Source organism: Rhinoderma darwinii, chromosome 10 (genome assembly GCF_050947455.1).
Source record: "Rhinoderma darwinii isolate aRhiDar2 chromosome 10, aRhiDar2.hap1, whole genome shotgun sequence".
Taxonomy (NCBI): Eukaryota; Metazoa; Chordata; class Amphibia; order Anura; family Rhinodermatidae; genus Rhinoderma; species Rhinoderma darwinii.
The window spans coordinates 19,923,538-19,942,841 of record NC_134696.1 but is presented as its reverse complement, the minus strand read 5'-3'; the positions used below and the strand labels follow the sequence as shown (position 1 = coordinate 19,942,841).

Genomic DNA, 19,304 nt, shown 5'->3' with positions numbered 1-19,304 from the left:
GCCATTTTTAGTAAAGGTAGAGATTCTAGTAGCTCTTGTCGTGATGTCTTCATCATCAGATGGGTCTCTAGCTGGTTTAGCCATATGAACATTGCTCTTGCTACTGATGTGGCCGCGATATTAGTTGAGATCAAGGCCGAGGAAGATTCCCACGCTCTTTTTAGTAGTCCGTCTGCCTTTCGGTCCATGGCGTCCCTCAACTGAGAGGAATCTTCAAAGGGGATTGCGGTTTTTTTAGCAACCCTGGCGACTGGGACATCTACTTTTGGGATTTCATCCCAAGGCTTAGTGTCCTCTGGATCAAAGAGAAGTCTGTTCTTAAAATCTCTTGAAATGAAGAGCCTTTTTTCTGAATCTTCCCATTCAGTTGTCACCATTCTTTTAAGATTTTCGTTTACCGGAAAAACCCTTGTTTTCTTTCCCGTTAGACCTCCAAACATCTCATCCTGGATGGTATGTGGTTGGTCCACTTCGGGAATATCCATAGTTTCCCGTATTGCTTGAATTAGGGTATCAGACATCTCGGAAGAGAAGAAAATTTTTTTCTCTTGAGTGGAAGAAGTTGAAGGTAAGAGTTCGTCTCTTTCTTCTAACTCATCTTCCGATAGGTAATAGCACTCCTGTTCAGAGTCCGACCCCTGAGAAGGAGGCCAATATTTTTGATCCACTTCAATCCGTGGTCTTTTTGCCCGGGAGTGCGAGGGAGTTTCTTGCGGAGTGGCGAGGGAGGCTACTGACTGACCCACTTCCTCACGAATCATAGTCCTAAGTTCGGACATGAACGTTGGTTGTTCCTCCTTTAGTATTTTGGCAATACAATCCTGACACAATTGTTTTTTATGAGACTCTGGCAATTTTTTTGCACAAGTCGCACATTTTTTAACCTTCTTTTTATCAGTTTGTCTCTGAGAGAAATCTTTTTCCTAGAGAAAACAGAAGGTAGGTAAAGTATGGTGTACATACATAAGGGGTCATACCCTTCCCCAAGGGTGAGACTCACGTGACCCTGGGACATATCTGGAGTTCCATCAGGACGAGGAAGTTCCATATCGCGACAGGTAACAGGCAATGCAATATGCAAACCACAAAAAATAAATCCAAGTTAGAGTTATCAGCTCTAACTACATACCTGTGCGTGTCCCTTTAAATGCGGGCGTTTTGAATTTCCCGCCTTCCAAGATGGCCGCGGACCGGAAGTAGCCCGACGTCATATCCGGTCGGCTATTCGTCCAGCGTGTACCTGGAGTGCAGCCGCCATAGCCGGCGCTAAGGCTTGCTATGCGGTGCAGCGAGGATCCCTGCCGGTGCGTCCATGCCTATGGAGCTGCCGGTCCCCGCCTGGTCCGCGGTCCGGCCGAAGCCTGCTTGGGAAACCCCAGCCCCCACACACTACCAGAACCCTGCCTAGGATTCCTCCGGTAGGTGTCTTAGGGAGGGAGCTAAGGGACCCGTCGTATGAGGGGTGTTAGCCTGGGCTTTAGGGGGAAGAGAAGGGGGAGTGCACGGACCCCCCGATCTTGCCCCCTGCCCGAGTTTTTTCCTGCACTAATACAGGAGCGACGCTCTCTGCTCCTGACCCTTGTGGGGACAGGAAGAACACTGGCAAGTGGGTGGTGGGAGGGGCCTTTTAACCTCTCTGTCTTCCTGTCCCTACAGAGGTCAAGAGGGCAACCTCCTGTAGTGCTGTCATGAGGGATGTACTGGAAATATATATATATATATATATATATATATATAGTGAAGGAAATAAGTATTTGATCCCTTGCTGATTTTGTAAGTTTGCCCACTGTCAAAGACATGAATAGTCTAGAATTTTTAGGCTAGGTTAATTTTACCAGTGACAGATGATATAAAAAAAAACAGAAAATCACATTGTCAAAATGATATATATTTATTTGCATTGTGCACAGAGAAATAAGTATTTGATCCCCTACCAACCATTAAGAGTTCAGCCTCCTCCAGACCAGTTACACGCTCCAAATCAACTTGGTGCCTGCATTATAGACAGCTCTTACATGGTCACCTGTATAAAAGACTCCTGTCCACAGACTCAATCAGTCTGACTCTAACCTCTACAACATGGGCAAGACCAAAGAGCTTTCTAAGGATGTCAGGGACAAGATCACAGACCTGCACAAGGCTGGAATGGGCTACAAAACCATAAGTAAGACGCTGGGTGAGAAGGAGACAACTGTTGGTGCAATAGTAAGAAAATGGAAGACATACAAAATGACTGTCAATCGACATCGATCTGGGGCTCCATGCAAAATCTCACCTCGTGGGGTATCCTTGATCCTGAGGAAGGTGAGAGCTCAGCCGAAAACTACACGGGGGGAACTTGTTAATGATCTCAAGGCAGCTGGGACCACAGTCACCAAGAAAACCATTGGTAACACATTACGCCGTAATGGATTAAAATCCTGCAGTGCCCGCAAGGTCCCCCTGCTCAAGAAGGCACATGTACAGGCCCGTCTGAAGTTTGCAAATGAACATCTGGATGATCCTGAGAGTGATTGGGAGAAGGTGCTGTGGTCAGATGAGACTAAAATTGAGCTCTTTGGCATTAACTCAACTCGCCGTGTTTGGAGGAAGAGAAATGCTGCCTATGTCCCAAAGAACACCGTCCACACTGTCAAGCATGGAGGTGGAAACATTATGTTTTGGGGGTGTTTCTCTGCTAAGGGCACAGGACTACTTCACCGCATCAATGGGAGAATGGATGGAGCCATGTACCGTCAAATCCTGAGTGACAACCTCCTTCCCTCCACCAGGACATTAAAAATGGCTCGTGGCTGGGTCTTCCAGCACGACAATGACACAAAACATACAGCCAAGGCAACAAAGGAGTGGCTCAAAAAGAAGCACATTAAGGTCATGGAGTGGCCTAGCCAGTCTCCAGACCTTAATCCCATCGAAAACTTATGGAGGGAGCTGAAGATCCGAGTTGCCAAGCGACAGCCTCGAAATCTTAATGATTTACAGATGATCTGCAAAGAGGAGTGGGCCAAAATTCCATCTAACATGTGTGCAAACCTCATCATCAACTACAAAAAACGTCTGACTGCTGTGCTTGCCAACAAGGGTTTTGCCACCAAGTATTAAGTCTTGTTTGCCAAAGGGATCAAATACTTATTTCTCTGTGCACAATGCAAATAAATATATATAATCTTGACAATGTGATTTTTATTTTATTTTTTTCATATAATCTCTCTCACTGGTAAAATTAACCTATCCTAAAAATTCTAGACTGTTCATGTCTTCATGTCTTTGACAGTGGGCAAACTTACAAAATCAGCAAGGGATCAAATACTTATTTCCTTCACTATATATATATATATATATATATATATATATATATATATATATATATATATATATATAATCTGCATTATAGTTCAGGACTGTATTTAGCACCCTTCTGGTAATCATTGGAAACAGTCAGCAAGCTTGTTGTCAGACACCCCCCCTAATAGCTAGGCTGAGCTTCTATAAAGCATAACAATAAATGTAAGGAAGAGCTTTAGTCCAGAAAACTACTGGAAATTACAAGAGTATTAAACTGGAGAGTCAGGGTCATGAATGCAATACCCGATCATAGTCTCGAGGTTCTGGGACACTTCTGGTCATTCCTTTGAAATTGCTTTACACCCAGTTGTAGTTCAACTATGTAGAGACGTTCCTGAGATCACTGTGGATGCGATTATTCAATCACCCCCGATTGTTTTGCCATGAAAAATCTCGCCCAGGATCTGGTGAACAGTGTTATTATTGAGTTCAATGTATTGACAGTATGCCGAAAGCTCCCCCTAGTGGTGGCTGCAGGCAGAATGATATTTTAAATTTATATCTATGAAGGGGATTTGGAAAAACAAAGCGATGACTGCTCTAAAAATATATTAAGAAATTAAAATCAGCAGAACATTTTAAGTCTATTTAGATTGAAGGAAGGAAAAGGATGGACATTCCCTCTAAGAAAAGAAAATCATTAAATATTCTAGTAATCCTTCCCGTAACATGGAGGGGGCATAAGGATAAGCAGGTGTCTCACTTTTGATTGGGGAGACACCTGTTTATTACCATCCCAAGGACTAGGGTAAGGTAGGCCCAATATCCATGATGACATGACCTACCACTATCTAGTAAGAAGTTATTTTCTGAGGTGTGTAAGTAGCCACTGAATGCCGCCTCACAGATAAGAACTTGGGCCCATGAATGACTCCCTGCTGTTCTCGAGATAACAGCAGGGGCCGCGCATGCGCATTACAACAGAACAAGCCGATATACACCACGTGACAAGTGACGTGTCATATACCCGCCAAATAATTCAAGATCAACAAAGCGGCAGAGCCGGAGCAGAGAGTGACGTCACCCGTTAAGTTCCCCCACGGCAGGATCTGGAAACGGGGCCACTTTGGAATATTACACATGTATTTATATTTATAACTTACATACATTAAAGGGGTTTTTGAAAATATGATGGTATCTCGGACAACCCCTTTAAGTTCTTCCATACATTAAAAAATACGTATATCAACGCGTACCTCCCAAACGTATGCCAAAAGCACGTCAGGTCAATGGGACCATAGGGATAGGTGCAGTCAATCAGCCAAATGTGGTGTGAACAGAGCCTTACAAGCAGTAGACCTGGTACAGTAAACTTTGCGGTGAGGAACTGAACAATCTCAAGTCCTAAGATGAAAGATCAAGTCGCTATTATTTTTCTTGACAAATCTTTATTGCAAAACTCCAGACGTTGGAAAGGGCTTGGTCCTTGCAATATAAAAATATTTACATATAATACAAGTAGACTTCAATTTGTTTTGTGACATATAAACACTGCTAATCCTACAAAGTACCCTAGTAAATTCTAAACACACGACACTATTAAAAAAAGCCCACAACTTTAACAGAAAATATTTACATGAGGAAAGCTGCTGCCATTCATCTAGATGGACTCTAAAATTTGTCATCTTAAATTATTAGAGAGGAGCTGTCCGCACTCCCGACTTAATAAATACTTGCATTAGCCATGAAAAAGCTGTTCTGAACTTTTCTTAGAACTCTGCGTTGTGCCGTCCCTCTGTTGGTCCTCCTGGAAATGTATGAATAAATGGATAACTAGGTGTTACAATTAGTCTCGTCAATAAAGCGTGTTCCTCCACAATCTCCACTGACAGGGGTAACGCCCAGATATAAATTTACACATTTCCAGGAGTATTAACAGAGGAAAGGCACACTGTAAAGTTTGAAGAAATGACACTCCAGCATTGTTATTTGTATTTGCTAAACCAGACATGTCAGGAGGGCTGATAGGTCCACATAAAGTACCAAAATTAAGTTTGGCAAGAATGATACGATTCTTATAGATGTTCCCTTCTTTTGAGATGTTTTTTCAGCTTTATTTTCCCAGATCCGTATATAGAGAAATCATATTCTGTGGTTACATAAGGAAGGTCACCCTCTACTCCAGGCTACAATAAAAGTGGAGAAAAAAAAATATGTGTGAATATATTGAATATAACGTATTGGGAATTGAAAATGAAAAAAAATTCTTTGCGGGCTGAAACGAGAAAAACCCGATTCCTCCATTGTTTTTTGGCTTTCGTTTTTACGGCTTTTACCGTGCGGTAAAAACATCAACTTAACTTTATTCTGCTGCTCAATACAATTACGGTGATACCAAATTTATAGTTTTTTTTTTATACTTCACAAAAGAAAAAAAACTTTGTTAAAAAAAAATAAAAAATAAATTGTTTTGTGTCACCACATTCTGAGAGCTGTAACTTTAATTTTTTCGTTGATTGAGCGGTGTGAGGGCTTATTGTTTGCGAGACGAGCTGCTGTCGTTTTTATTGGTACCATTTTTTGGTATATACAACTTTTTGATGACTTTTTCTAAAAAAAATTGTAGCGCTATGATAACCAAAAAAACAGCGATTTTGGCGGTTTCATTTTTCTGTTTTTAACGGCGTTTACCGTGCAAGTTAAATAACGGTATTTTTTTTTATTACACATTTTATTAGCCACTCTAGGGGACTCGAAACAGGATCGCTGGTACAAAACACTTGTCATTTGTACAGACCTGGAAGAAGGCAGTACTGGGGGCCTACATCAGGCCCTTGGGCTGCTATGACAACCATTGCCACCCCCCGATTGCTTGCAGGGGGTGGGCGATGAGCTGTCGGCGATGAGCACCCCCACCCTCTATTCAACAACTCAGATGCTGTGGTCGCGATTGACCGCAGCATCTGAGGGGTTAGACGGCCAGGTAAACGGCCGTTAGTCCCGGGTGTCAGCTGTAATACACCGCTGACACCTGCTGAGTATGGAGCACGCTCAGCCCGTGAGCGCCCTGCATACTTCCCCATGACGCTTATCACGTACGTGATAATGCGTCAAGGGGTTAAAGAGTCTTCCGAACTCCATAGAAAACCAGCAAGGTTCCGAATATTTTCATAAATGAGAAGGAGCATGCGGCTGAACTTAGTACACCCGAAATATAGACAGAAAGGTGTTCATACCTGATTCTTGAAGATGCCGTGGGGTACGGATATGTTTCCTATAAGCAAACAATTGACTAGTCGAAGAGTCTCAGGTGGCAGAGGGGTTAGGATGTGGTAGACCTTTTTTACTATATTAACTCCCCGAACGATACCTGATCATAAAGACAAGAAGTCAGAATACACAATGATAAATACACGCTCATGCATGTGCCGCCATCTACAAGTACACGCAATGTTAAGCCACGATCACGACGATGAATTTCCTACCCCATATGCCGGCGTTGATTGGTTTAATGTCAGCCCTGAGCTGATTGGCTGATGCTATAGCCCTGACATATACATGAAAGCTTTCACCATCGTCTTCAGGAACCACAAAGTGCCAAACTATCAGGTCAATTCCTATGAATCTGGCATGGGACGATTTGTGGTGCAGAATTTCTGGATCATAAACATCAAAATGATTAAAAATAAATGTAGAATATAAATGTATCTTACCGAATCCCAAGCAGTCGCTGATTGGAGTCTGAGTTAGTACAACAGGGCCGCTGTCCTGACTGCTGATGTCATCCAGAATGTGGCAGAGACCGACCCAGCTGGCATTAGCGGAATACATGATGTGAGACGGAGCGACGTCCGCGTGAATCACGCGCAGAGCAACCGCGTTAAAAGGCACCTAAAAAGTAAGAAATCTACAATCTCATTTTAGGATGTAAAACCGGGAAAATTAGCCAATTGTTGCGACAAACGCTGCGATTCCACTGCAATAATTGCAAAGAAGAAAGGAAAGTATCTTTTCTTTCTTTTTTTTTTAAATTAATACTTACCCCCGGCCATTGCCATAGGAACGCCTTCTTCTGTTTTCTGTCCAGGCCGGCCTCCTGGGATGACGCTTCATCCTATGTGACTGCCGCAGCCTCATCCCAGGAGGCCGGCATGCACGGGGAACAGAAGGAGGCATCGCCATGACAACAGCTGCAGGTAGTAAGTATAGACTTTTTTTAAATCGCTTGTCTCCACAGTGGCGTTTCCACCTGAAAAAACACCACAATTTGGTGCGGTTTTTCGAGCAGAATTCCCAGCGGGTTCTAGGTCGGATACTTTTACGCCCGTGGGAACCCAGCCTTAATCTTCCATCATTTTAGGCAAAGTGCGTACTTTAAAATCTCCATCAAGTAGCCATACATGCGAAGAGCCGATGGCAAACATGAACCTCTAAGCATGCAAATCCGTAAAACTCCCTATGGATTACATAGAACGTCTATCCCTCTTTGTTGCATTCTAGAGGTTTTCTGCTTTGCATCAGATTTGTGAAGCTTCGTCCCCTGTATATTCATGCCATATATATGTAACATGTTCATTACAATCCCTGTAATTCTAGATCGGCAGGATCGACATAGAGAAGTGTTATTAAGTCTTATGAAATGGTTAGAGATCCGCAAGGAAGACAAAGTATTACACTGGGCACATCAGAAACATTTAAAGGGCTATCTACATTTTTTAAAAACATCACTTTTGACATGTCATAGTAAAATGTCAGAAGTTTTGATGGGTGGGGGTCTGAGCAGTAAGACCCCCACCGAACGCTAAAACGAAGCGGCAGAGGCGCTCACGTGAGTGCTGTGCCACTTCATTCTGATTGGCAGTTTACAGGCTCAACAAAAAGTCTTTACACTGCTTGCTCGCCTTTCGAACAGAATGAAGTGGCTCAAGTGCTTCTGTCGCTTTGTTTTAGCGATCGGGGGGGGGGGTCTCAGTGCTCGGACCACCACCTGTCAAAACTTTTGACATGTCAAAAGTTTAGTTACCCTTTAACTCTTACACCCACCAATTCTGCTGCAATGTAAACAGGTGGGGGGGGGGGGGGCTGTAACTGAGGCACAAATCTACATTCATGTCATTTATAGAAAAAAAAAAAACATGAAATTCCGTTAATTCAGCATTTGATCATCCGGAACTGGTTTCCTTCGCAGACCTGAAAAATAACGTAGAATTTCACGAGAACAGAAGACCGAGCAGAAAGAACCAATTGGGAAATTCCACTGATCGCAGCAAATTATGTGTGAACAATTTATTATTTTTTCCACCATTACAGGTGAGTTTTATACACTAGTCAATGACCGTCCATTAATCCGGCATCAGTCAGGTCCCGTTGATGCCAGATTATAAGAATTTTATTAGAATCCGGAAACTCACCTCATAGGGTAATAGGCCATTCAATGGGATTATCTGGTCTGGATCAAACTGCTGTAATTTACTGATATATCCCAACATGGCGAGGTCACGCAGGATCCAGTTATGACAAGGTCTAGAAAAAAGAAGAACATCATAAGAATGAAACACAGGGATGCTGTACATTCCAAAAAGTGTCCAAAATTTTTTGGGGTTCTGGATTAGATCCCAATTTAGGACCATGATGGGCTAGGCTGCCATCCCTCTTCACAATGTAGTGGAGGGATACTGGAGGAACTCTCTAGAGACCTCAGAGGAGTCGTTTTTGGCCCCTAGTATTGCCGGAGCGGCTACTTACATATTGTCAGTATCTCCGGCTCCATCGAAGCTGCTCTCAATCAGAATGAGGTGATGTCCCCCGGATGCTCGAGATTGCGGCTGGTCATTGTAGTCCTGCTCCTCCTCATCCGTGAAGTCCAGACTCCTGTTTTTGCACTGGGCCTGTGATTGAGCTTTTGTCATAAAACCTGCAGAGTCCCTGACGTATTTAGGCGTCAGCGGCTCCATCATGATTTTGTCTTTGGCGGTCATTTGCACAATATGACTTGGGGAAAGGAGATGTATTAAGTCAATCAAGAGCAGAAGTCCAACTCCTGAAAAAGGAGACAGCAAGTATGTCATAGATTTATTTCTGTTGCTTATATCACGCCAACATATTCCGCAGCGCTAGTGGTCGACACTCAAAATTTCCGATCAGTCAGGACGGTAACCGGAGTCCCCGGGGGAAACCCACCAAACACAGTAAGAACATACAAACTCCATGCAGATGTTGGATTCGAATCTAGGACCCCAGCGCTGCAAGGCAACAGTTCTAATCGCATAAAAAAATAATGGCCGAAACTGACCTTTAACCCATCCCATGGTATTGATGAGCAGCGGCTGATCCCTCTTATAACTGGCAATGACATATTTCACCGACTCAATAAACCGCTCCATGTCCTGTTCACAGGAGGTCTCCCCAAAGTAAACCATTTTATGAGGGTCCCGCTGCTGAGTATACGGAGGCCCTAAAATCAGAAATAGGAAAATGAGACGATCATAAGAAAATGGTAGCACCCGAGAGCAACGGTTCAAACGTTCAGATCACAGAATTGACCTATGCATCTTCATTATTGATTCCCATCCACTTTAACCACCCCCCTACTGTAGAACAAGTCCGTCACTCCAATCAAAAATCAGCAACTACACCATGTGATGTTACCCACTATGTGGTCTATTCCCTATCAGGACATTATATCATATGTCTTTCCACCTGAATATGGAGTTAACGGGGTGCTCTATATACAGTCAACTACAAGAGCAGCCGCAGCGATCCGCTGATTGCTGCAGGTGAGCCAAACACCTTCCCTGCAGCGGCCACTGCAGGTATAATGTAGTATTACATGGCAGACATTCAGATGAATGTAATACATGAACATGTTGAGTCAACCAGGGCAGTCACCGCTCTTATAGATCCTGGCTCAGAGGAAGGTCCCGAGCCAATTTTAGTCCCATGCGTCCGGCTGACACGGCACAGATAAAGTCCTGGTCCAGCCCTTCTTATTGCTGTATGATCTCCGTCAGTTCACTATTGATTGCGTGCACCACTCACTTTCCTTCCTGAATACACTGAACACTGGTGGATCTACCATTGGCCCCTTTGCTAATGCGCTGCCATAAACCAGGACACTTACCCAGAACAGGCTTAGTTATGCTGATCAAGGAGATGCAGCCGGGAGGGGTGAACTCAGTCTGTCCCAGGTCACACTCCAAGTACTCAATGCACGGGATGCTGCAAGAATGGAAAGTCGAGAGAATTAAGGAGGAAATCCAGGGACAGATATTGGGAGAGGGGAGTCAGCCGGAGGCCGTTCATAGCCCTGGCTCAGAAACTGGAGTAAGACATCCCTGAAAACTGGGGCTACGCGGTTTCCATAACTCCCATGCACATCTAGGGGCGTTTCGGAAACAGCGTAGGAAAACACACTCAGCCGTTTACGGAAAACCCAGCCGCCTTGTCAGTGGCCGGAGCCCAGTGACAGGAGGTAGGACTGGGTCAGGAGGCGCCGCTCTAGAGGTGGGACCCACATCTATCACACATTTATGGCACCTTTCCAGTAAGGCTATGTTCAGACAGGGCAGATACGCTGCGTAAAAGTACAGAGAAAAACCACACCAAATTGTGCACTTTCAGCCGGAATGTCCGCTGCGGAAAACAGCAGGTAAAAAAAAAAAAAAAAAAAAAAGCCTATACTTCCCTTGGCGACACGTCCCTCTGATTTCCCCCAGCCCGGCCTCCTGGGAAGACGTTTCACCCCATGGGACCACTGAAACCTCTAATTGGCTGCGGCAGTCACATGGAGACCGGGTTGGACGCAGAAGCAGGGAGATCTGGATAAGTATAATCTTTATTTTTTTTCTGAGTTGCGTTTTTTGAGGTGGAATCGCAACATCTGCTATTTGTTGCAGCTTTTACCTCCCCATTGGATGCAATGGGGAAAACCCGCAATAGGATAGCGATTCCGCTGCATAAATTGACATGCTGTGGATTAAAAAATCTGCACAGCAGGTCAACTTTTGAATGTTTTTTCAGCTGATTCTTTACGCAGCGTGTGGATGAGATTTGTTCAAACCTCATCCACTCGGCTGCTACTGTATTATGCTGCGGATTTTCGGCAAAAGAAAGGAGTTGCGGAAAATCTGTGTGTTTACACTTTGTGTGGACATACCCTTACTATGGCTCATTTCTCATTTGCCCCTGTATATGTGCAGAACTCATCTTAAGAGGCGCTGTCCCGCCAACCAGAACAAACAGCTGCAGTGTAAAGTATGGTGGAAGCACAAAGCATCACCTTGAGTTCCTAATGAAACAGGTGTATTTCGGACTACCTCCAACTCCTAATGGAGCAGATCGTTATTGAATGAATTATCTTTCAGTCTAATAAAGGTAATAACATAAATGCCGAATAGAAGGACGTACTGTTGGAGCAGCTGGTTGAGGAGATATCGGTTGAACGTTGATTTTCCAACATTTTTGGGGCCACAAACCAGAATAATGGGGCAGCCGTGGTCTTCCTCTGTAAAGAAAAAAATATATATTACAAATCCCATAACACAGCATAAGAGCACGCTCTGCAGTATCGGCAGCGCTCAGTGAGGGGTCGGTCAAAGATTCTTCGCTCTTCTGTCCACAGTGAGGCTGGAGCTGTAGACTGGCACAACCTGCGGACCTCCAGCTGTTGCCTTCGACTGTCAGGGGATGCTGGGGGTTGTAGTTTGCAACAGGTGGAGATTATATATGAGGTAATGTCCCCTCTACTGTATATTATACGAATACTAGAAGTCCTGAAGGAGTTCCATGATCCTATAAAAGCAGGAGACAGCAGGCTGAGCACATTTATACAGGTCAGAGGGGGGTCATTATTTCTTATAATACTGTATACACACCACAGCTGCTGCACAACCTATTATTAAGGCGTGGGAGAGTCCAGACCAAAATTAAATAGATATGAAACTATCCTTTTCCCAAAAATCTGCAGCAGCTGAGGTGTGTATTATGATGTTCGGCAGCAGCTGAGGTGTGTAGGATGATGTTCGGCAGCAGCTGAGGAGTGTATGATGATGTTCGGCAGCAGCTGAGGAGTGTATGATGATGTTCGACAGCAGCTGAGGAGTGTATGATGATGTTCGGCAGCAGCTGGAGCGTAGGATGATGTTCGGCAGCAGCTGAGGAGTGTATGATTATGTTCGGCTGGAGCGTATTATGATGTTCGGCAGCAGCTGGAGCGTAGGATGATGTTCGGCAGCAGCTGAGGAGCGTAGGATGATGTTCGGCAGCAGCTGAGGAGCGTAGGATGATGTTCGGCAGCAGCTGAGGAGCGTAGGATGATGTTCGGCAGCAGCTGAGGAGCGTAGGATGATGTTCGGCAGCAGCTGAGGAGCGTAGGATGATGTTCGGCAGCAGCTCAGGAGTGTATTATGATGTTCGGCTGGAGCGTATTATGATGTTCGGCAGCAGCTGGAGCGTAGGATGATGTTCGGCAGCAGCTGCAGCGTAGGATGGTGTTCGGCAGCAGCTGGAGCGTAGGATGGTGTTCGGCAGCAGCTGGAGCGTAGGATGTTCGGCAGCAGCTGGAGCGTAGGATGGTGTTCGGCAGCAGCTGGAGCGTAGGATGGTGTTCGGCAGCAGCTGGAGCGTAGGATGGTGTTCGGCAGCAGCTGGAGCGTAGGATGGTGTTCGGCAGCAGCTGGAGCGTAGGATGATGTTCGGCAGCAGCTGGAGCGTAGGATGATGTTCGGCAGCAGCTGGAGCGTAGGATGATGTTCGGCAGCAGCTGGAGCGTAGGATGATGTTCGGCAGCAGCTGGAGCGTAGGATGATGTTCGGCAGCAGCTGGAGCGTAGGATGATGTTCGGCAGCAGCTGGAGCGTAGGATGATGTTCGGCAGCAGCTGGAGCGTAGGATGATGTTCGGCAGCAGCTGAGGTGTGTAGGATGATGTTCGGCAGCAGCTGAGGAGTGTAGGATGATGTTCGGCAGCAGCTGAGGAGTGTAGGATGATGTTCGGCAGCAGCTGAGGAGTGTAGGATGATGTTCGGCAGCAGCTGAGGAGTGTATGATGATGTTCTGCAGCAGCTGAGGTGTGTATGATGATGTTCTGCAGCAGCTGAGGTGGGTATGATGATGTTCTGCAGCAGCTGAGGTGTGCATTATAATAACCTGCAAAAGCTGGTGAGTATCAAGAGGTTCTGCAGCAGCAGGAACAAAGATCTGTATGATACACACTGCTGCAAAATTTAGGAAGGGGGGGGGGACTACATGTCAGTCAATCAGTGGCTCGGAACAGGAGAAACGTCCATTAAAAGTGATCTGTGACTACTTAAGGAAGCAATAATCAGTGTCTGTAGCGCCGCTCATCTCTGTATTATCGTCAGGTTCAGACATCAGAATGTGTACAATATATTCTTAACTCTAATAGACGCCACAGCAAAAAAACAGTGTTCCTATTCAAAAGATGATAGTAACGGGGCGCAGCCATTTGTAAAAGGGAGTTGCGAGGACCCAATAATACGTACCAAGGCAGGCGCTGACTAACTGCTGGGCGGCTGACGCTGCTTCCTCCGACATGGACACTACTTTCCCTGGATCACAACTCTGGACTCCTATAGAATGTAGCACCGGATCACTCGCCCTGGAAGATTTCTTCCTTTTCTGAAAAACAAACATTATTTTCTATAGGATCAGTGCGGAGACCAAATCATACTGAAAGCACAGGCAAAAGTTTACTGATAATCTGAGACCAGTCAGAAGGAAGCTGGGACCCCGGCCGATTGCTAAAATAAAGGGAGCCAATTCCTTCTCATTATTGTGCGACTTTGGCTCAAAGCTCAGATTTCTAGATCTCTGAATTATGTGGACAGGAACACATTACAGTCAGTGAAGCTGAATTAAGTGAGTTTCAGCCTGTTTTATACATAGGAGCTGTATTTACAGTTCTGCAGGTTTCAGAGCTGAAATCTCCCAGTACTCTTTGCTGGTAATTTGTATAATACAGGCTGTAACTCAGGATCAGTACGGGATAAGTAATATAATGTATGTACACAGTGACTCCACCAGCAGAATAGTGAGTGCAGCTCTGGAGTATAATACAGGCTGTAACTCAGGATCAGTACAGGATAAGTAATGTAATGTATGTACACAGTGACTCCACCAGCAGAATAGTGAGTGCAGCTCTGGAGTATAATACAGGATGTAACTCAGGATCAGTACGGGATAAGTAATATAATGTATATACACAGTGACTCCACCAGCAGAATAGTGAGTGCAGCTCTGGAGTATAATACAGGATGTAACTCAGGATCAGTACAGGATAAGTAATGTAATGTATGTACACAGGGACTCCACCAGCAGAATAGTGAGTGCAGCTCTGGAGTATAATACAGGATGTAACTCAGGATCAGTACAGGATAAGTAATGTAATGTATGTACACAGTGACTTCACCAGCAGAATAGTGAGTGCAGCTCTGGAGTATAATACAGGATGTAACTCAGGATCAGTACAGGATAAGTAATGTAATGTATGTACACAGGGACTCCACCAGCAGAATAGTGAGTGCAGCTCTGGAGTATAATACAGGATGTAACTCAGGATCAGTACAGGATAAGTAATGTAATGTATGTACACAGTGACACCACCAGGAGAATAGTGAGTGCAGCTCTGGAGTATAATACAGGATGTAACTCAGGATCAGTACAGGATAAGTAATGTAATGTATGTACACAGTGACACCACCAGGAGAATAGTGAGTGCAGCTCTGGAGTATAATACAGGATGTAACTCAGGATCAGTACAGGATAAGTAATGTAATGTATGTACACAGGGACTCCACCAGCAGAATAGTGAGTGCAGCTCTGGAGTATAATACAGGATGTAACTCAGGATCAGTACAGGATAAGTAATGTAATGTATGTACACAGTGACTCCACCAGCAGAATAGTGAGTGCAGCTCTGGAGTATAATACAGAATGTAACTCAGGATCAGTATAGGATAAGTAATGTAATGTATGTACACAGTGACTCCACAAGCAGAATAGTGAGTGCAGCTCTGGAGTATAATACAGGAGGTAACTCAGGATCAATACAGGATAAGTAATGTAATGTATGTACACAGTGATTCCACCAGCAGAACAGTGAGTGCAGCTCTGGAGCATAATACAGGATAAGTAATGCCACGTATGTACACAATGCCTTAACCTTTATATAGATTCTGTGTATATATAAATTGTAAAATATCCTTTAAAATTGCTAAGATTTGCTTTTGTGCTTTGATTTCACCAAATCCCCTAAAAGTGAACAGGACTATTTGTGCTTTTCGTACCACTTCTGTGCTAAAGATCTTGGCATATTCTGGGTGACTCAATATGTAGTTGACTGCTGTATCCTCCAAACGGTCGAGCAGCAGGATGGAGCAGCAGGATTTGAAGTTCTTCATTACGGCTCGTCTGCAATCTGGAACAAGAGGAGGTCTGTATTACAATGGCGGCTCTGTAATGTAAGGCCCTGTTCTCACTGAGTATTTTGACGAGCTTTTTGGAGCGGAAACTGCTCCGCAAAACTCGTCAAAAACCGGCCGATAATGCCTCTCATTGATTTCAATGGGAGGCGTGGGCGGTTTTCTACCGCGAGCGGTAAAACCGCCTCGCGGGAGAAAGAAGGGACATGACTTATCTTCGCGCGTTTACGCCTCTGACATTCCATTGACATCAATGGGAGGCAGAGAAAGCGTATTTCGCAGAGTTTTTTGCCCATAGCACTAAATGGGCGCGAAAAACGCGGCGAAAAACGAGCCAAACGACGTGTAGGAAGGACAAAATCTGCCTCAAAATCCCAAATGGAATTTGCAAAAAACTCTGTGTGAACGAGGCCTAAGATCAATGACACGACCTCTAAGGCTGCGGCTACATGCGATAGGAAGTCACAGACAAATGGTAGTAAAATCGCAGTTGCTTTGTGACTTCAATGCTGCAAAAAAAAAATTCACCTTCAACTCTACTGACAATTTTACACTCACATCTTCTCCTCCTATAGAGAAGTTGTGTCACTACCACAAATTTACCGTGATTTGCGTGACTTTGTCGCTGTGCAGCCTCAGACGTCCAATAATAAAATACCACTGACTCTGTGGGTGCAATTTATTACCGAGGTATAGGTATTTGCGCAGCAACGTCCGCGCCTCCATTCGGATCTCCTTTCGCGTTTTATGCGTCTTCTTCTGCTCCAGTCCTTCGATTGCCAGCGGCGCATGAGTTTTCGGTGAGAACAAGTCGTAAGAGATCTCGCTCGAGCTGATCGTCAGGCCCAGGACTTTGACGCTGCCGTACAAGCAGGTCAGGATACATTTACCTATAAAAGACAATTTCTGCAAAAAAAGAAATAGAAATAATTCTACAACGTAAAGTTTTCTTATTGCCAAAAGGTGAAATAATAAGGCCTTGTTCACAAGACGTGTATTCGGTGCGTTTTTGACGCGTTTTACGCAGCGAAAGAAGCATCTAAAACGCATGCCTTAAGCTTCCAAGCGTGTGTAAAAAAAACGTGTTGTGTAAAAAAAAAACAGCATTAGGTCAAAACCTTGTGCGTAAAATGCGCCGAAAAAGCGCCTAATTCCCATAGTCAATCGGAGTACTAATTATATACCCAAAAAAGTGCCAGAAACGCGTAAAAAAAAACAGCAAAAACACGCGTTTCTGACGCGATTACACATCGCTTTTTTTGAGCACCGTGTGAACAAGGCCTTAAAGTGGTTCTTCAGTTTGATGTAAATTACGCCTCATGGTTGTATAATAACAGTTCTGCATCTTTCTCATAAACTTCGTGGCACAATTTGGTCCCTGAGCTCTGATCTTGGAACGGTCGCAGCAATAAAGGGACTAATTAAAGGACCATTTGGTGCGAACTCAAGAACCCCCGGACTCCCTGAGAGTGTTGAAGGGCAGATCTGCTGGCGACCATCCTCACGTGGCACCTACTTAGGGCATAAAGGGGGGGGTTCTCTACTCGGGACCCCTCTATCGGCTCCCAGACCCAGCCCATCACTACATTACACGTTCAGCCATTCACGGCTGCTGCAGGGGAAATGTATAGCCGATCAGATAGCAGTCGGGGGTGGCTGTTCTTAGAGAAGGGGTTCGCTCACTTTGCGGATTGAAATATACATTGTGTTTCAATTCCCCACCGTTTGCAAGATCTCTGCTTACTGTCAGCGAATGGCGATTTTTTTTTCTTAATAGATTGAAAACATGTCCTGATTATATCTGACGGGTTAACTGGTTGTTAGGATATAGTCACATCACGTTTTTTGGCCACTGATGTCAGAAGTTTGTGAAACGTTTAGCTGCACTTTAAGCACTAAAAAACTAAAAATCCCAGCATGCCCTGACAGCCAAATGCTTTATTATTCCAGCCAAAGGCGGTCAGGGAATGCTGGGAATTGTAGTTTCACAACAGCTGGCGTGCTGAAGGTTGCGGATCCCTTGCCATAGACTATAATGGTATTCGTTCAACATATACGTCATGATATGGCGTCACGAGAGACCATGATATATACGTTAAACGGATACTGGATTCGTTTATGGGTGACAGATATCCCTATGAGGCATCTATCACCCGCAGGCTAGATCCATCCATTCAATGTATACATGAAAATCTATAGAGAACCGCACGAGGGACTGTATACGTTATACGGATGGCAGTGGGGTACAACATACGTCACCCATGGGCTCCCGGGACAAAGTAGCGCCGCATGAAGTCAATGGGTTACTGGGGGCGTCGGTGTCCAGCATGTGACGGATCCGGCACTCCTGTTATTTTGGACTTTCTGTTCCTATGACGCAGCTGAAGAATGGAAATAACGCAGATGTGAATAGAGCCGTATGCCTTTTCACCGGATCATGCCAAGTTTACAGCCGGTTTCCATTCACTGACCAGAAGCAAAGATCTTACAAATGTTAGGAACTGAAACACAAAGCATATTACAAGGTCGCAGAACTTTTCTTCATACAGATCCAGAGGGTCACCTGAGGTGGCAGGACCGGTTTCTAGGCAACCACAATCTTGCCTGGAGTTCCCCTTCAAATCACGAGGTCCAACAACTCAATTACAATTTGAGCGCTCCTACATCCGTGTACACGTCACTGACCTCTCCGGGCTGCAGCAGGGTCACACACACCCCCTCCTCCACTAGCAGCGCGCCATGCTCCGGGCTCCCCTTACTGGCGGTACTGGGCCGGGGCGGGCTGGGTTCAGAGGCCGCTGCCAGTTTACAACGTTCAGCCAAAGCATTTTTGCTGTTGACGGATCCAGCCTTCCCTGGACGGATCTTGTACGAGGGCCCCGGGCGGGCAGTGACCGGCCGCTGTTTCATAGCGGAGATTCCGGGCCCAGAGCAGCGGCGCCACAAGAACAAGTTTGAATAGCGCTGCACGGTGCTCGCGTAAGGAGCAACCACAAATTTCCCTAGGTGAAAAGAGTTATATTGGAAGTGTGACAACGCACAGACGCCAGAACCTAGGGATAGCTGCTGTTCGTCCCGTACGCTCTGACGTCTCCAGGCTCCGCCCAGTAATGTGAACATAAGCCGCAGAAGGGGCTGTACTGCGCAGCAGCGACCTCTAGTGTTTGTGTGGTATATGACTGCCTGACAAAAGTCCATGATTCCAGTTGTTCAGAACCCAATGGTCCAATTCTGTCCGTCTGAACTATTAGATTCCGGATTACTGGAATCTTACCATATATTGTTTTGCAATAGTTATAGGGATTTTTCCACTATATGCATTGATGGCATATGAATTAATGTCTGAGAAATGTGGATTTGATCACTGAAACCTCCCAATTATGATTAATACAAAGGGTCTGCGGCCCATTTGCCTTTTTTCCTAAACAACACCGTTAAAATCGCTTTTAGTTAGAGGGTCCCCAATGATAATCTGTGGAGGAACCTGGTAGCAAGTGTTCAGTTACCCTGCAGCGCCCCCACAGGGAAAATAAAGCATTACATTTCTAAGGTCCTCCAGAGGGAGAGACGCTCTTTGTATC

General features: G+C 45.0%; 1 protein-coding gene across 1 annotated transcript; it reads right to left on the bottom strand.

Moving 5' to 3' along the window:
* Positions 1-4,713: 4,713 nt before the first annotated feature.
* Positions 4,714-18,724, bottom strand: NOL9 (nucleolar protein 9). The gene is made up of 12 exons (XM_075839445.1): positions 18,409-18,724; positions 16,410-16,629; positions 15,589-15,719; positions 13,786-13,921; positions 11,692-11,788; positions 10,406-10,503; positions 9,578-9,739; positions 9,031-9,325; positions 8,697-8,808; positions 6,999-7,176; positions 6,522-6,655; positions 4,714-5,471 (listed from the first exon to the last, which is right to left on the bottom strand). Exons 1-12 carry the CDS (start codon positions 18,631-18,633, stop codon positions 5,361-5,363), a joined length of 1,899 nt encoding a protein of 632 aa, XP_075695560.1. The 5' UTR covers positions 18,634-18,724; the 3' UTR covers positions 4,714-5,360.
* Between the last annotated feature and the right edge of the window lie 580 nt (positions 18,725-19,304).